Source organism: Buceros rhinoceros, unplaced genomic scaffold, assembly GCF_000710305.1.
Source record: "Buceros rhinoceros silvestris isolate BGI_N320 unplaced genomic scaffold, ASM71030v1 scaffold29708, whole genome shotgun sequence".
NCBI lineage: Eukaryota > Metazoa > Chordata > Aves > Bucerotiformes > Bucerotidae > Buceros > Buceros rhinoceros.
In genome coordinates, this window is record NW_010429078.1 from 11898 (window position 1) to 32853 (window position 20956).

The 20956-nt window shown below is 41.4% G+C and overlaps 1 protein-coding gene across 1 annotated transcript in view; it reads left to right on the top strand.

Moving 5' to 3' along the window:
• Window positions 1–7862: 7862 nt before the first annotated feature.
• AGO2 (argonaute RISC catalytic component 2) overlaps window positions 7863–20956 on the top strand; it is a gene marked incomplete at both ends in the record, with an annotated part of 28767 nt that continues 15673 nt past the window's right edge. Inside the window, 7 exons of the mRNA XM_010142523.1 lie at window positions 7863–8058; window positions 11336–11456; window positions 15007–15009; window positions 16336–16517; window positions 17861–17997; window positions 18129–18263; window positions 20805–20892. Of these exons, the coding sequence (XP_010140825.1) occupies window positions 7863–8058; window positions 11336–11456; window positions 15007–15009; window positions 16336–16517; window positions 17861–17997; window positions 18129–18263; window positions 20805–20892 (862 nt within the window). The remainder of the gene's footprint in view (window positions 8059–11335; window positions 11457–15006; window positions 15010–16335; window positions 16518–17860; window positions 17998–18128; window positions 18264–20804; window positions 20893–20956) is intronic.

Sequence of the window (20956 nt, forward strand, 5' to 3'; positions counted from 1 at the left end):
TACATAAAAATTCTGTACAGATCCCATTAAGATACAAGTGACAACCTACACCCACATGCTGGAGCATGTGCGGGGGTATACAACTGGAGTTGCAGCCTGCTTCAAAGAGAAGTGTGGCTCTGGACAAGTGAAACAAGAGTTGTAAAGTGTGCTTAGCAGTGCTACTTGTTCACTTTGCTACCAAGTAGAAGGACAAGCAACTTCAAAAGTTGATTTTGGTGTGTCCGCTGACCACTTTGCATGCTGTCCAACTTAGCCACGTGCTGAACTCCCTGTAGTCAGTAAAGGAGTTGTCCTAAGTAGTCATACATTTACCTTGTTTGCATACCACGGTAAGAATTGGTTTTCCCTTTCACTTTCCGTTCCCTCCAGTTGCTTATCAGGTTATCTACTGGGCTCTAGCCAGTACTGTTTTTCTAGAGGAAGCATTATTAGCAGAAAATGTCATTAAATCTTCTGGCAATCACACCTTAGCGAAGAACCTGGGTAGTCAATACTGAAAATAATGCTGTAACAGATACTAGGTTTAACTGAAGTTCTGATTACACCATCTCTTCTGCTCCCCTCCAGCGCTTTCCTTTGTGGTTTGTTGAATTCTTGGGGATAAGAGATAAGTCCATTACCTTTATTTGTTGTGCTTCATCTAATACGACAATGCTATAGCTTGTCTGAAGAATTTTTAGTTTCCATACTCTAAAACATGCTTTATGAGCAGCAGAGACAGACGTACAGGTTCTGCATAGATTCTTCTACCCCTGTAGTATCAAGGGACTATGAGCTGCAGCTTCGAGTTTTCCTTATCTTGTAGAAAACACTGTCAGCCTTACTCCTATCTTTTCCTAACGGTCCTTAGCAGAAGGCCACTGTGAAAGTTAAACTTTTGTGTAAAACAGAATTTTTTTTTAGTTGAATCCTAAAAAGAAAAGACATGAGTTCCCTGTATTCCTTTTCTTGCTCTGAACTATATACACAAAAATAAAATACATAAAAATTCTGTACAGGTCCCATTAAGAATTCATACTGGATGTTTTCCCTGTTCTTTCTGAATTCCTTCTGTTACTGGTATTTGAATAACTGTGGAGATCCTGTTTCTCCTGCCATGGGGTGTCCCCTCCTCAAGTCTCCCATTCTCCCACTGTGAACTGCGCTCCCAGAAGGTGACATTACCCGTTTGCAAGCCCAGTGACAGGCCACCAAGGTGGCTGGGGGAAGGAGCACATGGCATAGCAGGAGAGGCTAAGAGGACCGGGTTTGTTCAACCTGGAGAAGAGGAGGCTAAAGGGTTATCTTCGGGAGGTCTACAACTCCTTCAGAAGAAGCTATGGAGAAGGCAGAGCCAGACTTGGGGCAGGTACACTAGAACAGGGCAGGAGGTAATGGACAGAAGCTGAAACACGGCAAACTCCAGTGGAGTACAGGGCAAGTTTATTTTACCACAGGGGGTTCAAACACTGGAACAGATTGTAAGAGGTGTTGTGGAAACTGTCCTTGCAGATACTCAAAGCTTGACTGGACAAGTCAGCCTGGTCCATCCCAACCTGCATAATTGTATGCTGAGAATACTTGGCGCCTCTACAGCAGCTGCTGGAGAGCCTTTTCCAGGAGATGTGGCTGTTCCTTTGCTAGTCTTGGTTCTTTTTAACCTGGTCGTGATGAACTCATGTGTCATCTTTCTTTGTTTCCTGCAGTTTGCAAGGCAAAATAGCTGATGACTTAGCTGATGACTGGTTGAGGACAAGTTAGTAAGCCCTTTTTTTCCCCAAGGAGCAGTGCCTCTTCTCTGTCTGTGTGATGGAGTCAGTGGCTGACCTGCAGACAGCAGCGAATACGCACACTGGTTATATAGTGTGTGCTGTCTGCAAGGCTGGGCTTAGCAAGCAAGGTATATCAAATCAAGGGCTGCGGAGAACTGGAATTACATACTGAGTTAAACCCCTACATACTAGCATGAAATCTGGCCACCTTTTGTTAAACACTTGGGTATGGAGTAATCAGTGTATCTAAAATACGTTGAAAAGTGCTTCTGTTATTGCACAGCAATATCTGAAAACCCCCAGAGTGGTGATGTGGATGAAGTGCCCTTCTGTCTGATATTAGAAACCTTGGCTGAAAGTGAAGCTTCCAAGTAAGGCTTCCTTCCTTCACCTTAGTTTTGCTTAGCAACTGTATTTTTAGAAAAATGGTTTTAGAGAGACTTCCTATCAACAAACTTAGGTTGTGTTAGCCCATGCTAAAACACACTTTGAGTGGTGAAAGCATCACCGGGTTATTAAATACGCGTTGGGACTCGCCACACAAGGAAACTTACTGATAGAATTGCACTACTGTAATTACGCTCAGATGGTTTCCTGTGTTGACAAGCCCTTAGATGCAACTAGTTTGGCTCCTTCTTATTTAGTAACTCATTAGGCCTCTGACTGCACATTAAAATTGCATAATTCTTTGCTAAAGAAACTTCAACGTGCAAGTTTAGTGCTGACTGGCAACGCTTCCAGGGTGCTGAGCAGACCGGCAGTTAAGCTTTAAGAAATGATGAAGAATGAAGGACAAAAGAAATGAATGCTCTGAGTCTGGGAAACGATAATAAATTACGTGGTTCTGAAAAATCATCACAACGTACTGGCGTGGATTTTGGAGTAGAGGAGCTGAGCTGGGCTCGTTCAGGAGTGGGGCTCTAGGAGCGTCTTGGCTGGCTTGCTGGCTCCTTGAGCCACTTTCTTATCTCTAGTTTTGATCCACAGTAAGGTGCTGGAGTGGGAACAAGCACAGAGACAGCCTTGCGTTTGCATTCGTTCCCAGTTTGCAAAACCCGGTATTGGTACTAAAGCAGCATTTTTGTGATTGTGCTGTACCTCTACTGCTGCCTGTCCCCCACCACTCTCTTTTGACAGAGTAATTTCTCCTGAATGTGTTATTTCAGAAAACTGCCACAAAACTGTTAGTTTTCTAACATCTGTCGTTTTCCAGATTTCTTTTTTTATTTGGTAGCAATTACAATCCTTAAGATTGATAATGCTGAATGTTTAGTTTATGTAAATTAGATGAATGATAATAGGAAGTTTGGGTTTTTCGTGATAAAAATAAGCCTAAAGACAGTATACGGGCACCTCATTATTGGGTACCCAGCTTGCCTTAATTCACACCTTTAAAATGGGGTGCTTGATGGTTACAATCATTATATCAAGGCTGAAACTTTCTCATTATTCATGTTAAAATGTAGCAAATGTGAGGAGCTTCTGATACTTACCACAGGGATGCTCCAGTTTTATTAGTCTTTCATCTTTCTTCTAATTCATTCTGCCCTTGACAGCACTTTAAAAGTAAAATCCAGGTATGTGGGTAGATTGTCCAATGCTTTGAGATACTGCCTCTCTGAAAGCATCATCAGTGTTCATGAAGGAGTCTCTGAAAAACAAGAAGGGAGCAAATAACGTGCATTGGGGTATGAAATTTGGCAGGTCAAAGTGTCACCTCAAGCTCCGGTGTCCAGCAGTATCCTCTGTAACAGACCTCACCGTGCTGCAAAACCTCCTTAGGAGGAACCTTTGTGCTACGGAAAGCGTTCTCGTATCGGTATGGCTTCTGCCTCGTTTAAAAGTGAGCGAGTGATGGGAGTTACTCAGGGGTGCTTCAAGGAGGAGCTGGGGCAGTGAAATCACTTTGAAAGGAGCAGTTGTGTTTTGCAATTGAGGCTTGTGGTTTTTCTTTGATAGAAAAGAGCAATAAGGCTCTGTCCTCTCCTGTCATCACCAGACTCAGTATTTTGTGACTCTACCCTTCACAGCTGGTTGCTGTAACATTTTGCACAAGATAATTTGACTTTGTGTTCTTAATTTGATGCCATAGTCCAAAAAGGGAATTCGGACCAACGACTGCAGTGTTTATTTTTTCCCTTGAAGTTCGATTCTCATCCCTCTATAGTTAACTCACACGTATCTATTTTGTGCGGCAAAAATACAGGTTGACTGCTTATCAGGTCAGTGCTGCTGGTTGATAAACAGTACTTATCTTCTCGAAGCAACACTCTGCCCTAAATAAGTTTGCCCAGGGAGCTGAGCCAGAAATAGCTTCCTTTTTTATTTTTTAATTTAAAAAAAAAAAAAGAGAAAATGTTTAAAATCAAAATACAGGGTGACAGTGCTGCTTTCTGATCAACTTGGTTTTTTGCTCCATCAGACATGCAGGTTGTAAAACTCAGCATTTCATGTTATTCTTGAAACTGAGCATATGCTCAGACTTTATTTACTGTTTGTCACAAACTCCAGTGGAGGACTGTAATGGCCTTGTTGAGCAACATGCGATTGAGTTGATCCCTGAACACTGGCAGATCCAGCTTCAGTACACCCCTGTGAGAAGTAGTAAATGATCCCGTTTTAATACAGCGGGAGGAGGATGCATTCTTCAGATACTAATTTTCTTAATTTTGCAGCACGAATAGCTCGTAGGAGGGTTCCCCCCCTCCATGATGCCAGTCTTTGTACTTCCGAATCCTGTAAGCTTATTACATTTTTAATTTTATTTCTGAAAACTAGTCATGACGTACCAAATCTGGCACAGAAAAGGGAAGGGCAGAGGAACTGGATGTGGGAGTAGATACAGAAATGTTAGAAGGCATAAAAATAGACAGCAAAGAGAAGGGAAATGCTTGATACTGAGGAGATAATAGTCGACCAGGTAATAGTGGTAATGCAGCTAGAAATGGACATGTTAAAATCCAATGGACATGTTAAAATCCAATTTGGAGCCTGGGCACCAAATCAAAATATTTTTGAATGGGCGGTACTATCAGGATCACGGAACGAACAAAAAAATCCATAATGTTAATAACTAGGGCATGGTTTTCAAATGGGAACGTTCTGTCACAGAAAGGAGGAAATAAAAATAAGTGCAGCGATGATCTGTAGAGCATTACATGACAGAATAGCTGAAATCATAGGTGGGAGCCAGATTTCTTTGCGAAGACGATGGTAAACAAGATTCTGGTGGAGTAGAGGCAGAAGCTTGGTGCACGTTCTCCTGATCTGATTTTGGGGACGGATAATAAAAACCTTTGTCATACCGCGAGTATAAACAGTTGTGGGAATGGTTTTTATGGTACTTTCCAGCTGTAGTGGTAACACTCTAAATAATTTCACTAGCTGTCATATCCACGGTAGAGGGTTCTTTCCACCTAATGACCTAGAAACTTTGTGAATTTGTCATGCCAAGCAAGAGGATCCGGTGACTGCAGGGGCCACCTGAGTTAATCACCTTCAGAAAAATATTTGAAGCAAGCAGGACATGTTGGGAATAGGTGACAAACCCATGTCTTAGAAGTCAAGGTGTGCAGAAATTTAAAAATATTAAATAAAATTGCCAAAGGTTGAGTGGAACTAGCCTTCAGGTTTGTGAGCCTTCAGGGCTGCAAGTAGGAAAGGTCAGATGCAGAGGCAGATGAGCTGCTTGCGGCGAGGGCTGGGTGGTAGGTAAAAGTCGAGAGCTATCGTGTGAAATCTAAGACAACACATTGCTGCATTTCTCAGTGCGGATGATGACACTGCAGAGACCAGATGGATAAATAGTAAGATAATATAAAAATGAGAATTGCTGTATTTCCATTGAAAGCAAAACTGATGGAAGAGGGGGACAGAGTAATCTTTTCTCACAGAAACCGGACGTTTTAGGTCATGGAAATGCAAGTCTTTAGCAGGAGGCATCTTTAATGATCAAGTTAGTGATGGAGAATGACAGACTTTAATGGCAATGTTTATGAAAGGGAGGAGAAAAAGCAAGCTGAATTTCTGTAAGGTGACATCAAAAGGGTTTGGAATGTTTGGAAGACAGGGTCTGAAACAAGCTTCCCAAATGTAAAGCAAATGGGAGAACCCATGATTTTTCTAGACTAACTAAATGAAACCAGACCTTTTAGGTCATGGAAATGCAAGTCTTTAGCAGGAAGCATCTTTAATGATCAAGTTAGTGATGGAGACTTTAATGGCAATGTTTATGAAAGGGAGGAGAAAAAGCAAGCTGAATTTCTGTAAGGTGACATCAAAAGGGTTTGGAATGTTTGGAAGACAGGGTCTGAAACAAGCTTCCCAAATGTAAAGCAAATGGGAGAACCCATGATTTTTCTAGACTAACTAAATGAAGACATACTCCCCCCCATCATATTCCCCGCGTCAAACCAAACTATCTGGATTCTGGTGAAATAGCTGGTATGTGAGGAGATTGGTGCTGCAAGTCAGGTTAGCAGAGTGGTACAGATAAGTAAGGAGATACTGATGAGTGGGAAACTGGCCGTGGGGAATGTTGAAGGGTAAAGTGGCAAAATGCTGCTGCTAAGATTGGAATGGTCTTATTTCATCAACAGTCTCTGTGTAAATGTTAGGAAAAAGTACATGAAATGTCATCATGGGCCACAGGAGACATTGTCAGGAAAAGAAGAACCCAAGCATCATACAGAATGCGGCAGGATAATATATACAGATTTAAAAAAATGCATATACTAAAGAGCATGTTGCTGGGAGTTAATTGTGAACTGGGAGACAACTGGTCCTAAACAACCCAGACGGGCAGCCCTGTACTGGTCACTGGTTGGGCTCGTTAACCTGATGTTTGTAATTGAGAGGTGAAAACAATAGTGCTGCACCCTGATGAGACCTCCTGTGGAATGATGCTTGATCTCGTTCAGGAAAGGTTAACTTAAAATGCGTGAGCTTCAAAAACAACTAGAGGGATGAGAATGGAGCCTGGTTTATGAGAACAGATGAGTAGAAGTGGTATAGCCTAGAATTAAGAATTAAATGGGAATTTGGTTTAAATTTAAAATTACAATGAGTACCTAATATGAAGGTCAGTGAGTATAACCTGACCAAGAGTAAATGAAAACGGAAGGATGTTTCTGAGCATTAGAGCATCACGTATCTGGAACAGCTTTCCAGTGGTGGAAGCGTGGTGACTGATCTGTTAATGAAGGGCTGTGTAGTGGTTCTGGTGCTTGCAGAGGACTGGATTTGCTCATCCCAGGAAACCACACCTGGATTCTTACATAACAAATGAGAAGACTCCTGTGTTGTTTCACATGTGAAGATTTTGCTGCAAGTTGTTATTGCTCTGGACCCTGGCAAACCTGAGTACTGATGATGCAGGAGTTTCAAATACACTAGTTGGTACCTTACACACTCTTCCATGGATTTTTAATGGAGTTTCCTAGATGGAAACAACTGCAAGCAGCTGTTAAGCTTCTGCTTCATGTTGTCTCATCTGTGGGTGGCTTTTGAGCTCCAGAATACAGTACAGCAGCAGCAGGTTATTTGCTCTCTTTGCTTGCTGTTTAAAGGATGCGGTAGGACATAGCTTAATTCTAATATATAGCGTTTTCCAGAGAGCTGCAACGTGGAAGTACCACGGAGGAGCTGTTCCTACCCTTCAGCAGGCTGCGGTGTGGTTGTCAGAGCAAAACGTGCATAGCTGAAACGCATGCGTTGGTTTGCTTTAGATGCAGGCAGCTCATCCGAATGTGATCCCAAAGGCGGTTTAAGTGGTGGAAACTCCGTTTTGTAGTGTTTGACTCAAACAAGTGTGGTTAGGTGATTCGCTTTGGTGTCTGTTTTGAAACCAAGATTTTCCCCTGCAGTGAAGATCTGATTCTCGCTTTCCCGGCAGTGCCTACTTGCCTGCTTAAATTCTCAGCCATCTGACTTGTAATGCAGGAAAACGCAACTGATTTTAAGATGTTTGCTCAGTAATCAGGGCTAGGAAATACAGCAAATGGTTACCGGTTTAATTGTGTTGTGCTTCATTGGTCAAATAGCCTCTAAATTTGCTTAACTGTCGGTTTGATGTAGCTGATGGCTAATTTGTGCTTTCTCTTTTTTCAGTGCTTACACCTCCTCCACCGTTGCCACCACCAATACAGGGATATGCCTTTAAACCCCCTCCTCGACCAGATTTTGGCACTTCTGGGAGAACAATCAAACTGCAGGCCAACTTCTTTGAAATGGACATTCCTAAAATAGATATCTACCATTATGAATTAGATATAAAGCCAGAAAAATGCCCTAGAAGAGTTAACAGGTAATGCTGTGCTTTGCTTTTCCTCAGTTTATTTCATTCTTGTTTTCCTTTGGAAATGCTGGAGCTGTGTGAAGGCTTGGAGGATGTGTCTGTCTTCAGTCATTGTTCGTACTGATAGCTTCTAACTTTGCGTATTCATCAACAGGCAGGGTTTTTTCTCCTGAGATTTTTCTGTACCAGTTCAAGATTTTGGTGTTAATCATCCCTTATTTTGACTGAACTTATCAGCATCTTGCTGCTGATCAAAGCTAGTGGTGACTGATAGATAAACTATTCACTCTAATGAAGCTAGGACAGTATAAGCCAACTTGATAAACAGGATTCTTAGTATTACTTGGTTACATATTGGAGTGCAGTTGGCTGACAAGTCCTTCAGCAGGGAGTTGGTGTTACCAGCTTGTTTTCCCACCTTCCCCTTCTGACAAGGGGAGGCAAAATCCATTTGTTTGTGCTGCTGCAAGAGGATTGTGGAGGGACTAAATTAGGTAAGAAATTATCCTTCATCAGCAGATTCTATATAAGGGAAAGATATGCTCCTGAAACGGATAGCAAGGTGAAAACATGGATCAGTTGGCCAAGGCAAGAAGTGATTAGGTCTTGCATTTTGCATACGTGCCCTATTAGTCACAGTGTGGCAACCTCAGTGACTTAAAGGGTGATATTGCCAGAAGTGAAACTTGAGAACAAGACTTGGCACTTGGAACTGGAAACCACAAGAACATTCATCATAACTACCTACATCTCGACTGTAGAGGATTGGAATGGCTGTTTATATACTCAGAGCCAAACCTTTCCTTACTAAAAAAGGTCACATGGGTGGAGTATGCAGTCATGAACACGAAGAAAAACAAGCCCCCCGAAAGCCAAGGTTTTCTTATGTCAGTCAGAAAACTGGAGTGCAGTGGCCGTTGTTAGGCTAAAGAGTCGCTAATGATGGCGTTTTCACAAAGCCGCATCACTGCGCTTTGCTGTCCCGTTTTACTTCTGTGGTGATCTATTATAAATTTAATTTTTAAGCTAATCAAGAATTGAACTTAATTTTTGCTTAACGAAGTGTATGTTTTATTTCTTTGAGTGCTTACTCCTGCATGTCTTGCCCTGTAGATGAATGTGCTGTCACTTGTGCCTGGGTTTTTGTGAGCCATCACCTTTCAGTCCTACAAATACAATTGTATTTTTGGGTGTGCACATATATGTGTGTGTATAGGATTGTGCAGGATGCATAATATGTAGTCCAATTCTGAATGATAGGTTTTCCAGCTGGCTTATACATTTCTAATATTTTAGTTATCTAATTCAGATATATATTTATAGTAAATAGTTTTTTATCATTACTTTATGTATTGTAACCTCTAGAAAGGATAAAGGGAGATTTTATTTTTGTTTATGCTACTCCCTCATCTGTCCCAGCTTCGTTCTTCAGTTTTCTTCTAGGACTTCCTGCAGTTTGGACTGTGACCCTGCACACCCACTGCAGGGATGTGCGCAGTGTACGTGCAAGTTCCACGCTGCTGAGACGTGTGCTGGAGCAGGGCTAGAAAACGCACAGCTGAGACAGAGTGCTGCTGTGCCGCACTAATGCAGCCTGGCTGCAATTCTTCACGTGTCACAGAAAGGCCGGATCTACTTGGGTGGTTAGATGGGCAGAACGAGCGATGTGAGCGTGGTTCTGCACCGTGGGTGTCCTCGGTTTAGTTCACGAGGACAAGATGAACTCAGCTTGCAGTTGCTGGCTCCGTGTTCTTGGTGTGATTGTAGGATCTTGGTAGAACGGTAGTCCCAAAGGGCTGAAGTTAGTGAATTGGTAAATAACTCTTCTTTTAACTTCACATGGAGAAAATAACTTAGTCATCATTAAGATCTCTCCACCCACCATTGAGAAGCACAATTGCAAAATGTGGTTTGAAGTTTGAAAAGTGGAAGTTTCCATTTTTATATAGTGTAGTACACAGTTGCAAGAACTTGCTCAGTAAAAGAACGGGTTTTCCATTGCTCAATCTTTATCTCAAGGTTGAAAAACACCTTCTTCCTCCCACCCTCCAAATGATGCACTTGTTCAGTCAGACATTGCAGACCTGAGGTAGAAATTACTGGGTTGAGTTTTTATTCGTACTGCTCAAAGTCAAGCAAGTTTATTTCAAAGTTTTTCTTAAAGCCTTGGCACACACTGAAGAAATTGTCAATTGAACCAGTCTTCATCCTTTCCTTGAAAGAATTCAGAGTTTCAGCTCAGCTTCTGCATCTAATATCTAGCTGTACACTGGGTTAATTGCCTTTCCAAATCGAGGTATGTGAAAGAGTCATCTGCAGCCTCCCTGAGCTACTAGTTGACAATGTGCCGAAGAGCCAGCATGCAGTGTTTTCCCTTCTGTGCCAGTTTAACTTCTTCATGTGCCCTTTAACCCCAAGCTGGGCGTTACGGATCTTGTAGGCAGCGTATTGTAGGCTGCTGATGGATTTCAGATTTTGCAGCCCTGTGATACAGATAGCCCAAAGGATGTGGGACGTTTGGACCAAAGACCCTTGGCATTAAAGGGTGGTGTAATTCCAACAGACGTCTCATCGGCTGGTGAACTGCTTTGCATGGCCAGTGTGTGAACACTGTGGTTTGACAAGAAATTGGAGTGGTTACCTCACTCATCCGAACGTGTGGCCGAATGCCAGCTATGCTTAAATGAATCTGTGTTTTAATAAGAGTGGGTCCTAGTGAAGGTGCATATCCTGTTTTGTTGGATGGATCCCAGTTTTGTGGTGTACATGAAAAAAATACATTTAGAAGTAATCTTTCTCAGTGTGACGCAAAAAGTTTGCTTATCGCTGTCATCATTGAACGATCATCCTTACGCAAAGGCTATAAGTGCAGGTAGTGACTTTTTTTTTTTTTTTGAAAAGCTGTTCAGGCTGCTGAGCTTTTGGTCCACGGTTCTCTGCAGAAAGGGCTGAAGGACAGAGGAGCAGAAACCCCAGGAGAATACCAAGCAACTCTTATTTTGAGCTTGAGAGAGCATGAGCTTTCACTTCAGCACTTTCAGTAGATCACAGAAAAGGGGAAGGAAAGTTTCAATCTGCAAAAGCTAAAAATAGCTGCTTTAAGAAAACAGTTTAGTCTGTGAGAAGTTGCTTTAATTCAAATAGTCAAAGAAGTCTTGTCTTAAAAAACCAGCAGTGGGAAACTTTTGTTTTCCTAATGCTTCTATACATAAATACTAGTGTTAGTGTTCATCTGCCTCCTAATGTTAAAAGTAGGTGAATTAACGTAATCTTTTTGTCTTTTCAGAGAAATAGTGGAGCATATGGTTCAGCACTTTAAAACGCAAATTTTTGGGGATCGCAAACCAGTGTTTGACGGAAGGAAAAACCTTTATACAGCTATGCCGCTTCCTATTGGAAGAGATAAAGTAAGTTTTAAATAGAAAAGTTTCTAATTGGAGATTTTTACATAGTATTTGCAGACCCTTTCTGATAACTGATAGAAGCTGATTTTATATTTCTGGAATAGATGTCTCCTGTTTGGAATTTGCTTGGGGTGTGGTTTGCCAGGACAGAAGCGTGAGCGTGTTGCTATCGAAGTGGTCACTCCCTTGTCCATGTACCTTCTTTCCTCCCTCGCTTTCTCCCCATTCGTGTGGTTTCTGCTGGTTTGGTGAGCTGGATCAACTGCCCAAGACAGCGGACAAGCTCCATACTGGCGCTGGGAGACAGTGAAAGCCCAGTTGTGTTTGGGAGAGGGGAGCGACTGCACACCTCTGGGCAGCAGCAAGCTGCTCTGCCAGCTTGTTGATCTCGTCAAAGCCTACTATGAGGTGATTCTCTCTATCCACTAGCTGGAAGAAACTCCTCCATCCCTCCCTTGCCTGTGTGGAACTTCTTCCCTAATCCTTCGTGATGTAAGAGCCAAATGAATTTAAACTGCACAGGTTAGAACCTGCTAGCTGAGCCCTTGGGGCGATTGAAGAGGGCTTGCACGCTCTGTACGTGGGGCGCTGACCTCTTTGGTCACTGGCTGTAGCTGCAGAGTGTACCCACGCCTGTGCCTGTTGTCTGGTGAAGCAGAAGGGGCTGTGTTGGAACTTGCTAACACACAAACCTTATAAAATAATTTACGCGTCTGTGGTCTAATGGCAGATTGCGTTTTCTGTGGCCTTTTTTATTTCGATGAACGCTTGAGGATACGGTCATTCTTGTCACCCGTTTGTGCTGCAGGAGTGCCCGGAGGCTGCTGTGGGTGCAGGGTGAGACATGCACGGTTACAGGGGAAGACTGTCTTATCCCACAGAAGGTGATTACAACTTACGTAGACAAAAGTAAAATGTAAGGGAAAGGGAATTACAGAGAAATGTGGAAACTTGCTGATGTGGTAAAACTGGGAACAGAGCTCAGGTTTTCTGAAACGCATATGTGCTGGAGAACAGTCCATGCTGTCCTGTGCTGTCTCCTGCCGTATGCTTGTGCAGCGCTTGATGGAGATAATAGTTCTGCCTGCCTCAAGCTCTTAATCCCGTATGTGCAATTTTTATTTCCCCCAAATGTGTTTTAAGTGAATGTCATGCAGTAAAGGTCAGCCTCTACTCTAGTCTTAATTGCTTTTCATTAACTGATAAGGTAATGTCAGGGAAAACTATAAAGGAATCGTAACAAAACTTGGAGATTTCCCCCCCTTGCTTTCACATACAGTATTCTAGTTCCTACAGATTTGCAAAATATTGGCCAAAGGTGGAATGATACCTGATGAGGGGGTTTAAAAAAGTCCTGGATGCACGCAGAGTTACCTTGTAACTGTAATGCTTATCAAGTTGTGGATGCCTGACAACGTGTTTATTACAAGTATAAAGTTCTGCATTTAGTAGGTAAAGGTAGATGAAAAATGGTTTACCTGTGGAGGATAAAGAAACTGGGATCAAATTCATCCTCGATCTAATGACACTTTGTGAGGTGCAAGTAGACCCTACTCTGACTGGGAGGGAATGAGATGACCTCCTTGTCCCCTTCCTTCTGTGTCTGGATGCCTGCTGTCTGCATAGGACTCGATTCTTGATGCTTTGGGTTTTAAAGCCCATGTACAGTAAATCATACATGGTAAAAATGAAGCCTGGTGACAGCGTCGCAGCAGGAAATGCTTTCGATGCCCTGATTCCTTTGTGTCCGTGCAAATGACCGTTGTAACCTACTCCTGAGATTCAGGATTTTGTTAACCATTTTGGGTGGCACGGAACTACCTACCCAAAGTGATGATCATTTGCAAAAGGTGTTTTCTGATGAGAGTATTTTTAGCAGAGCGTAGCACAGGGTGGTTTGGATAGTTTCATCTGTGGCTCATGCGTAGGCTTGCTTTTAATAAACTTCCATTTTTTCCCTATTTACTGGACTTTCTTGATTGTTCTGACATAAATACTATAATGTTACTGCCCTGGAGGAAGGAGCTGATAGAGAGAACTCTTCAGTTGGTTTAAATCAGACATGGGGAAATTTAGCTAAATGAGGAAAATTTTTACGTGATGCCTAATTGGTTTAAACCAGTATAAAGCTTGTAGTCACTAGCACTTTCCTCCAGCATGGTTGGATTAGGTTTCCTTGAGGTTTTTTTGGCTGTTCTGTACATAACAAACATAGCAAGCTTGCTGCCCATCTGATTACATTTAGGATCAGGTTGACAAGATTCATGATTATATGGTGATTAATAGTTGATCCTTAATCCCGGTGGAAAACCACCTTGATTTACTTTCAGTGTGCATCAACAGGGGAAAAAGTGATGCTCAACAGAAGGCTGACACCAAATTGCCAACATTTTTTTTCTCTCTTGTTGCTCTTTAATTACTGCACTCTGTCCTCATCTCTTGTTGGTAGTGAGGTGTTCTGGGGTTTTCTTTTTTATTTTGTCCTTGCTGACTACCCTGCTTGCTTTTTAACTTTTTCTATTATATAAATACTTTTCTGCTTGGCTTTCCTGATGATAACACCTGTTTTCATTCCATCCTTATGTACCTTTTTTTCCACTCTTTAATTCCTTCATTTCCTTAGAATATGGAATATGGAAATATTAATAGAATATTTTCTTAGGTTTTATTTGTATGCATTGAGAAGAAATAACTGTCAGGGAATTAAGCTATTAATAGTCTCCATTCTCCTTAGAGGTGACCTGGGCTTGCTGTTAGAACCTACAGCTGTGGCTTCGTACTCAACCACTGTGTTACCTGTGTGTTTCCCTCAAATGTCCCTCTACAACTAAGAGCTAGAATTAAATTTTAACTGAACTTGAAAGTTTTCTCTCCTGGTGAGATTGAAGAACAACTGATACATCTTAACATACATCTTAAGCAGTCTTAGAAAAAAAAATAGAAAAATAGTGATTACAAGTGAACCAAGCTGCAGTTTGGTTCAGAGATCCTGCTGATGTTCCCCTTTCCAGAATGAAAGTGTTAATCCTGTCTGTGGCCACCGTACTCCTCTTGGCTTTGTCTCTTTGAGGTGCCGCAGCTGACTCTGCACACGGTAGAGCCAGACCTCTTTCTTGCATCCATAGCTCGAGGTTTCCAAACAAGTCCAGGGGAGGTGGACACCCAAATGTTTGATTGGAAACTGCATCTGTTTTGCCTTCCCAAGGATTCAGAGGAAAGCTCTTAGGTTAATACAGAAAAAGTAAAATGTATATTTGCAACATGATTAAAAACATCATATAGTGTTCTCTATATTTTATAGAGAAGGAACAGTATAAGAATTCCCCAGAAACTAATGTTTGGGTTTAATTTTTTATTGTTTTTAAACAGTGATATGCCACTTTGTCTGAGTCAGTCAGACTACATCAGCTACAAGACCGATTCTTTTCAAGAACGGCGTTCAGATTTTTCCACGAGCTTAATGATTTTTTGCATCTCTACCGTAACATCCCTTTCATTCAGTTCCTTTAGCTGCAAAATTATGTCAACCTTTGCAGTTTAGCAATGGGTCTAGCAGGTTAGTGACTGAGATTGTAAATTTTTTATTAGGGGATAGATTGAACCTTGTGAAACTGTAGGAAATTAAACATTAAATTTGGCTTTAGAGTTTATTCCTAATAGTAAAGTACACTGTAAAATTCTCATTTAAAACTACTTTGTCTTGCAGCTCGAATGCTGACTGCCTACTATAAATTGTCACCTCTTTTTTTGGTGTATGGGAAGGCTTGTTATTTGTACTTTATCTTTCCTTCCTAGTTTTTGACTGAAGAAGCTAACTGTCGCAGAAGACCAGATGATTGCATATACTAGCACACCGTCACCCATGTATTATTTTTCCTAGCCCACTAATTACAGTTTGCCTGTTACATTTAAATTGTAAGCTCCCTAGGACAGGAAGATGCAATGTTTTTGTTTATATGCAGCACAACAGTATACTCTGATCTCGTTATTTCTTGTAGTCATTCCCAGAACTGCTAATCGTTTCAGACAAGCCTTAATTTTAGTTGGTTTAAGAACTTTGGCGCTCAGGCTTTCTTTGTTTTAATAAAGAGGAGAAATCAGCGTTACAAGTAATCAACTAAAGTAATTTACCATAATGTAGTTTGGTGTTTTTTAGTCAAAAATTCCAAGTACAGCATAACTTATCAAAGGAGGTCCCCTGTTTCCTGCCCAATAGCGTCACTAGTACTCGGCGGTCATCATTTCTTCTTTCTTTGGTATTTAACAATAAGAAGGTCTGGATTGGTGGATTTTGTGGGGTTTTTATTTTGTTGGGAGAGGGGTGTGTGTGGGGGTTGTTTGGGTTTTTGTTTTGTGGTGGTTGTTTGTTTATTTACTCTTCGATAGCTCCTTGTGGATTTTATCTTCTCTGGTTTGAACTATGTCTACAGTAAGAGTGTTTAAAGCACTCCGGTGCTCTCCAGAGCAAATACCAGAAGTTCGTGAGTCTTGGCAGGTAGCGACAGACCACATTTTATTTTAGGCATGCAGGAGCTGACATGAGCGGTGATGCATTGGTGTTTTTTAGGTATCTGAAATCAGGTTATTGGATCTTCACAGAGACCTCCCAGTTGAAACGCAAGCACTCCCAAATTATACTGTTGCCTCAGAGGGAGATAGGTGCCAGCTGGGAAGCACGCCAGCTTTCTGGAATACACCTTTGGAAAGATCTAGCTGTAAAAAGAGGCTGTACCTAACATATGTTGTTTCTTCATCATTGCTTTTTGTCTCCTCCCATGCTTTATAGCGCTGTTCAGAGGAATCCATCATCCCTTCCAGCCCCTTCCATTTTCCCCTTTAAACGGAAAGAATCATCTTGGTTTGTTGTTTGGCATTGTTGCAGGTGGAGCTGGAGGTCACGCTGCCAGGAGAAGGAAAGGACAGAATATTTAAGGTGGCTATAAAGTGGATGTCCTGTGTGAGTTTGCAGGCTTTACATGATGCTCTTTCTGGTCGGCTGCCAAGTGTCCCGTTTGAAACCATCCAGGCACTGGATGTAGTGATGAGGCACTTGCCTTCCATGAGGTGAGGGGAAGACCTTGACGTTGTTTAGGAGGTTGTATTGTTATTTGAATTGCTTCAGTGGCTTTTTGGGCAGCATGTGCTTTCATAGCTCAACCAAAATAGTAGCTATTTAGCAGATGGGATGCTTGGGCAAGAGGCAGTATGGTGCTTTTCTGCTCATCCGGTGGAATTAGTAGCCTCCAGCCTGGACACAAGTCCTTTTCCCCACTGGTTTTCAGGCTTGCTCCATGATTGTGTGCTCTCGGGTCGGGGGTGCCTGCCATCTCACTCGTACCCTATTTCTCTGTAGGCTTCAGAAAAGGAGACTCTCCCTGAGTAGAAAGTAGTTGGAGGTCGGTAGATGTGTAAGGGTGGTTTTAAAACTTGTTACCCTGTTTCCTGTGTGTCCTTGGGCAGATGTTTATTGCCAGTTTTATAGGAAGGATGCTGTGCTAGGGGGACATCGATGTCACCCAGTAATAGCGATTATCACAAAGAAAAAGGAAAACTTGAAAATTATTTGTTTGGTTTTTTTCCCAAGCAAGTGGTATCTACAGCATTTGCAGTCAAACCCAAGAGATCTTGGGTTTAATTATGCTGTTATTAAACAAGTCACTTCAGACCATTGTACAAATTACATTCAATTGGAAAGTAAAGAGCAAAGCTTAGTAGGGCTGAACTTTCCCATCTTGAAGGGCTGAACAGGGAAAATGAGTTAAATTTATGTAAATAGCTTTAACTAGCCTTATGTTACGTGGACTTGATCCTCACATTAAGGATGAAAACAAAACAAAAAATTACTTCAGTCAGGTTTTGCAACACAGAAGACAGTCCAGACTTAGTCGCATACCTTTGTTCAGAGAACCATATTGGTGCTGGTTTTGATTAGTTCAGTCTTGTCTGCAGTACGGAATTACCCAGATGAAAGATACATCCCAAATACTGCTTAGATCAGTCCTTTACCCATGCAGAGTTTCCATGGATTTCAGAGGAAGCTATGCACGCGTAAGGGGAGAGGTTATTACGTTGTTGTTTTAATAGCACAGATGTTTAATTCTTTCCTCACTGAGGCGTAGCTGAATTTTTAATCAGAGTACCCAAAAAAGTTCTGAATGTTTTCTGTTTGAATTAATAGGTGTATTAAGGAGTACACCAAAACCAAATTTAAGCAAACATGAGAGTAGCTGATTTCTTACTGTAATGTGCTGGATTTTGAGTCCTGACAAGAATCTCAGATTATTGGTAATTGGAAACACTGACATTTCTGTGCTTTTGTGAGTAGGGATTTGCAGTAGTTATGGCTTTATTGCAATTTTTTTTTTTTGCTTTACTTTTATGATCTGAATTTCTTTTCTTTATTGCAGATATACTCCCGTGGGGCGATCTTTTTTTACAGCATCAGAAGGGTGCTCAAATCCCTTGGGTGGTGGCAGAGAAGTATGGTTCGGCTTCCATCAATCAGTCAGACCTTCACTATGGAAAATGATGTTAAATATTGATGGTAGGTCCTATCAAAATCTGTTCTTGTTCCGTTTTCTTTCAGTGGAAAGGCAAAAATTAGAGCTCCATTTGTTGGATTTCTAAAAATTTCCTTGCATTGTTGTAATACAACATTAACGTTTTTGTCAACAGTATCTGCAACCGCATTTTACAAAGCACAGCCAGTTATCGAGTTCGTATGTGAAGTTTTGGACTTCAAAAGTATTGAAGAACAACAAAAACCTCTGACAGATTCCCAAAGGGTAAAGTTTACCAAAGAAATAAAAGGTAATGAATAAATTACACAAAACTGCTTTGTTCTGTCTGATACATTAACGGCTACGTGTTCAAAATATTTTCTATAGCCGTTGCCTTGGTGGGAGACAGATTATCACAGTGGAGAGTGCACATAGACCTTTTGAGCAACAAAAGAGGGAGGAATCATTTTATTACTTCCATGTATTTTAAGACTTTCAGAAGTCTACTGTCCAGTGTTACGTCTCAGTCTGCTCGTCCAGTGAAACTCTGTAGCTTGACAGTCACTGTGTGAACATAAGCAAATTGGAGTCAGTTCAGATAAGTACACGGCTTCAGATTTGAGGAATCATTAGTACAAAAAGTTAAGTGAGTTTAAGTTTATCAGAATAGACACTTCTAGGGCTCAGGTACGCGCATGAGGAAATTATCAAGGAAATGATCACGTATTCAGGAACCTGTGGTAACTATATACATGTGTGTGCTTTTCCTGTGGCAAATGCAGCGTAGTTTAATTAGCTTTGCCCTTCATGGAAGTTCATAAAGATATGTTTAACTCTAAGAGATGGGCTAAACTAAGCCCATCCTGGCTGATGGAGGATGATTTATTTTAGCGAGGTGTCTTACTGGCTTGTGTCTTGTGCAAGCTTCTCGACATTGAAGTGTGTTTTCTCTTGACACACCTTCATTTTTCTGTGCCTCACCACCACTGGATCCAGTGTCATGTCGAAGTTATTGGTGTGTGTAGGGATCTGAGAGCATTTCGGTGCAGAGGTACTACTGAGATCTTCTCACATGTAGAACAGCCTCCGTTATTATGTCAGTCTCCTTAGAAATGATTTCTCTTCCCAAATGCATGTTGCTTTATGATGTTTAGAACTTTTATTTACTGTAGTGCTTTACTGTTCTTTACCCCCATCTATAGAGTGAATATGAGTTAACAGTTAGAAATAGAAAAAACTTCATATTTTTCACTTTTTGAAGCACATCAGCAATGCTAATCCCAGGTCCATGACAAAGATACTTCAGTTCCTAAGCTGATGATTTCAAAATGTTTACAAGGACTGAGATTTTTTTTTTTTTAAATACCTGATCTTAAATGTTTCCAGATACGGATGTCAGAATTGTCATATTCCAGATTTTACTAATAATTTAGCAATGTGCTTTTGCATACTTGGGTATATTTCATACGTACACTCTCCTGGAAGTAAATTACAGTTATTCTAATATGCAGTAACTGAATCAAAGAGTAGGAGGAAGGAGTCTTACTGGTTTTGTTCACTGAGGGTTTCTTCCGGAAAATTGAAGTCCATCGTTCAGGAGATGCTTGATAGAAAGAAAACAAGTTACAAAAGACAAACAAACCTCATAAATCTATCATGCAGCTTCCTTGTTTCCAGAAAATGTCCACAATATCACTTTTGCCCAGCTAGAAATTAGCCAGAGAAGTATAAATAAATCCTGAGTTTGTAGTGATTGGGACTGTTGAATTGCTGAATTGCTGGCTGCTATTGTTATTTTTTTCTGTGAGGATTTTCATTCCTCAGAAGCCATCTCAGATTTGCAGTAAAGCTAGTTGTAAGTTGAGGTATTGAGATAACAGTTTATCTTTTAAGGAAAATACTGTGAAACAGAGGTATTAATGAAAACTTTATTTATTGACAGTTTCATAATAGGTGTCATTTTGAGCCCTACAAATGACATGGAAAGATTAGTGTGTTGCTTGGTGAGTTAGTAGTGCCTTTGATAGCGGGGGGACATACGGGCTGTGGCTCAGCAGCAGCCTGAGTTTGCAGACATGTGCAGGTATATAAGGAATTCCTGTCTGCAGCCCCCTCCTTCCTATCGCCCATGTTCAGCGGCCGAACAGTCCACGCACATCTGTTTCTGCCAGAGCATGGAAGCAGTAGGAGCTTGAATGCGGTTTTCATTTATATTTTGTGGGTACTGGTAAATGAGAAACACTTCTTCACAGGTAGCTGAGTTGTGCTGGTTTCGGGGGCATAATTTATTCCCCTAGAAGTTACTGATTTTCAGGTGGACTCAGTTTTTGTGACCGTGGGGTTTGCAACAGATGTTTGTCTTCAGGAGGAGTGAAGCCTCTTGGCCTCACTTCCTTGCGTCTTCCCCCCGCCCCATTCATTAGTTCAGGGTTGGCTGCAGTAGTTGGAGGTCTCACAGACACTGTATGTGTAGACATAAAGTATAAACAAGCCTTTTGTTTCGAGAAGGTTGCTTGCCCTTCTTGTCCTTTCACCGTCCTGGGCTTCCTCAGAGATGCAGAATGGGAATTCTCAGAATGCGTTCGGCCTCATTTGTAAACTCTTGGGGATTTGGGATTTCATCTTGTCTCTAAAGCTCTTTGTTGTATTTCAGCTGAAGCTCAGGGGTTTTGAATTTTAAGGCTGTAAATTGGATTTCTAAGTTCTCTCTGGGATATCCTTCAGTGCTCAGAGAATGTGCTGAACAGTGAATAACAGCGTTACGGCACAGTTTTAGTGGTCTTGTGTAGGAATTTACGGGGCTGACATCTTCATTTTAAAGAAACAGTGACACGTGTCTTCCAATTTCTAGGTCTAAAGGTGGAGATAACACACTGTGGACAAATGAAAAGAAAGTACAGAGTGTGCAATGTCACCAGACGACCAGCAAGTCACCAAACGTAAAGTATTTTGCTTCTTAAGGATATGTTTAATCTCAGGCTGAATAAGCATCTTTGCCTGCCT